Raw genomic sequence first — 3,151 nt, 5'->3', positions numbered from 1 at the left:
GGCCGGTGCCCCAACCCCCCAATCGGCCCTACCCTGAGCGTGACTGAGGGTGGCATCGCAACCTCCCAATCTGCCCTGCTCTGTGCATGACCAGGGGCTGCACCTAGGGATTGGGCGTGCCCTCTGCCACCCCCTCGTTATCTCCCGAGGGGTCCCAGACTGCGAGAGGGCACAGGCCGGGCTGGGGGCCCCCCCCCCCCCCCCGAGTGCACAAATTTTTGTGCCCCGGGCCTCTAGTCTATACTAATAAAAGCCTGGGTGGTCCTCGCGCCCTTGCGCGTGATGTCGTTACAAGATGGCTGCCACAAGCGGAGGTGGGGCCCAGTGGCTGCCCTGCGTGGTGAGGTCTGGGGGTCCCGCGGCTCCGCATGGCACAGAGGAGGCCGGTCCCTGCATCTCCGCCGCCTCGCACAGAGGAGGCGGGTGCTGGCTTCGGAGGAGGTGGGTAGCGGCAGGGGAGGGCAGTTGGGGGCGATCAGGCCGTCAGGGGAGGGCAGTTGGGGGTGATCGGGCTGGCAGGGGAGCAGTTAGGTGTCAATCAGGCCGGCAGGGGAGCGGTGGTTAGGGAGCGATCAGGCAGGCAGGCAGGCAGGCAGGCGAGCGGTTATGAGCCAGTGGTCCCGGATTGTGAGAGGGAGTCCCAGATTGGAGAGGCTGCAGGCCGGGCTGAGGGACACCCCCACAGGCTTCTAGTAAGATTATAATGGGGCCGAAAATTTTCTATCATCTAGTGATGTTGTAGCCATGGTAACATCATAGTACAATGCATCACCCATGTGTTTGTGTTGATGCTGATGTAAACAAATTTGTACTGCAGGTCTTATAAAAGTATAGCACATACAATCATGTACATTGCATAGTACTTGATAATGATAGTAAACAACTATGTTACTGGTTTATATATTTTCTTTACTATTATTTTAGAATGCATGCTTTCTACTTATAAAAAAGAAAACATGCCACATTATGCCTCATACATACACCTGTGCAGCAGCCTCATACATCTTTTGTTTACTGCTTCTCTTTATTGTATCATTTTCTCTTGTGCTTGATTTAATCATATGCTGTTTTGTTCTTCATGGTTTCTGAGCTTTTTTTTTTTTAAATCATACAAGTCCTTTGATTGATCCCCTACCTTCCCTCTGAGGTTTGATGGTCTGATCGATGCTTCTCTGTCTCTGGATTTGTTTTTGTTCATCAGTTTAATGTTGCTCATTCTGAGCTTTTTAAAAAATATATATTTTTATTGATTCCAGAGAGGAAGGGAGAGGGAGAGAGAGATAGAAGCATCAGTGATGAGAGAGAATCATTGATCGGCTGCCTCCTGCATGCCCCACACTGGGGATCGAGCCCACTTCCTGGGCTTGTGCCCTTGGCTGGAATCAAACCTGGACCCTTCAGTCTGCAGGCCAATGCTCTAACCACTGAGCAAAATCAGCTAGGGCCTGAGATTTTTGCACAAAGATGAATTCGCGTAACAATGCATTGCTCAGAATGTATCCCTGTCATTAAGTTTTTCTTTTTGGTTAAGATCTCTCTGGTTGAACTCTACAGATGTATTTGAATTTGAGCGGGGAGGATGGGTAGTTCTTTTGTATAAGTTCAGTGCTGAATTGAAACTGTACACTTAGTTCTCTGTTTGGTGCCTTATATATTTTACTTTTTAAAGCAGCGATTTTCCACCTGTGCGTCACAAAAGTTTTTAAAACATGTAATACCTGACTATTTAGTTGGGGGTACTGACCTCTTTTCCCTTAGATTGTCAAATGAAAAAAATTGCAACAGTCAACACAACAGTAGCTATCTGGTGTGAATGCTCTACCTTGAGCTATAAATATATAGGTCATATAATAGAGTTGCTTTTATTGGTCATGTTGCATACTAAGGTTGTGTCTGATTGGTTAATTCTTGGTACCAGAAATCCTTATATACAAGTATAGACACCTGATTTTTTAAAAAGTTACTTTGGAGGAAAAAGAGTAGATAATTATTTTTTGTAAATCAAAATTATACCTTTTTTTTTGTCAGATCAGCAAGACATGTATATTTTTGGTATGTTGCAGAATTTTAGTAGTTTATGTGTACCATGAGATGAAAAGGGTTGAAAATCGCTGTTCTAAAATTTACTTTTGTATGGTTCTTATTTTTCTTATTTTTGAAGTAATTTTGTAAGAATTTATGCAACTATTTGAATGATTTTTCTCATTAAATATCTCAATTTATAATATAAGTTGGGGGAACCTAATGAAATTATATTTTGTGTTAATATATAGTGTTAAACTTTATAATTTAATAACTACTTTTGAATGAAAATACACCTTTTCTTTCTTCTTAGGCTTGAAAAGGAATACACTACAATAAAAACTAAAGAAATGGAAGAGCAAGTTGAAATTAAAGTAAGCATCTCAGGACTTTTAAAAGTACAGCACATACATTGATGGAAGTCAGTTATTTGGCAAGAGATGTTAGGTTATGTTAATATATTTGTTAATTACTTATAGCACATTTAGCAATGATGTTTGTATTTATTTATTGATAAATTTATTTTCTGTCCCACTAATTGTAGTTAAAAATAGATGTTTCAAAAAGCAGAATAATGTGACCAGGGTGGTTTTCATTCTAGTGTAAAAGAGAGCAACTCTTCCCTTTTACTAGATATGTTGGTGGGTCATCAGGAGAAAATACTTCTATGGGTAAGATAATTATTCCATTTAAGGATATTTTAAAGTTGCAGAGAAGATAATCCACAGTATGCTGACACTAACAGCACTATAGCCTAAGGTAGACTAAATAGAGCAAATCATTGCACTAGAACTAATTATGGCTGCTTTAGAAATGTAGGAAGCTTTGGCTAATTCAATTTTTTCATCACTAAGGAAATGTTACACTTTTGAACTACTCTCCAGAGAAACAGGTAGATTTTCAATTTAAAGAACATATAAATTTCTATATGTACCTTAAAATTCTTATTTGTACCCCCTGTAAGGCCAGACATTTTTAGGTTGAGGATCTTTGTCATTGTTTGAGCTGGGAGTTAAGGCAAGTTTTATTGGCTTTTATGCTGATACATTAGGATGGGGATGATTAGTAGGAGGATGAGTTAGTGAAGGAACTCAGTGACTGGCTGATCCAATTTCTTATCTCTCAATCC

At 41.0% G+C, this 3,151-nt stretch overlaps 1 protein-coding gene across 14 annotated transcripts in view; it reads left to right on the top strand.

The window, feature by feature from the left end:
• Window positions 1-3,151, top strand: part of EVI5 (ecotropic viral integration site 5) — a 222,915-nt gene that overhangs the window by 102,327 nt on the left and 117,437 nt on the right. For all 14 annotated transcript variants that reach the window (XM_014550019.1, XM_014550018.1, XM_014550017.1 and 11 more), the window contains one exon: window positions 2,336-2,396. In XM_014550019.1, coding sequence (XP_014405505.1) covers window positions 2,336-2,396 — 61 coding nt within the window. The remainder of the gene's footprint in view (window positions 1-2,335; window positions 2,397-3,151) is intronic.

Source organism: Myotis brandtii, unplaced genomic scaffold (genome assembly GCF_000412655.1).
Source record: "Myotis brandtii unplaced genomic scaffold, ASM41265v1 scaffold58, whole genome shotgun sequence".
Taxonomy (NCBI): Eukaryota; Metazoa; Chordata; class Mammalia; order Chiroptera; family Vespertilionidae; genus Myotis; species Myotis brandtii.
Note: the sequence above shows the minus strand (reverse complement) of the source record. Positions and strands in the feature narration are given on the sequence as shown.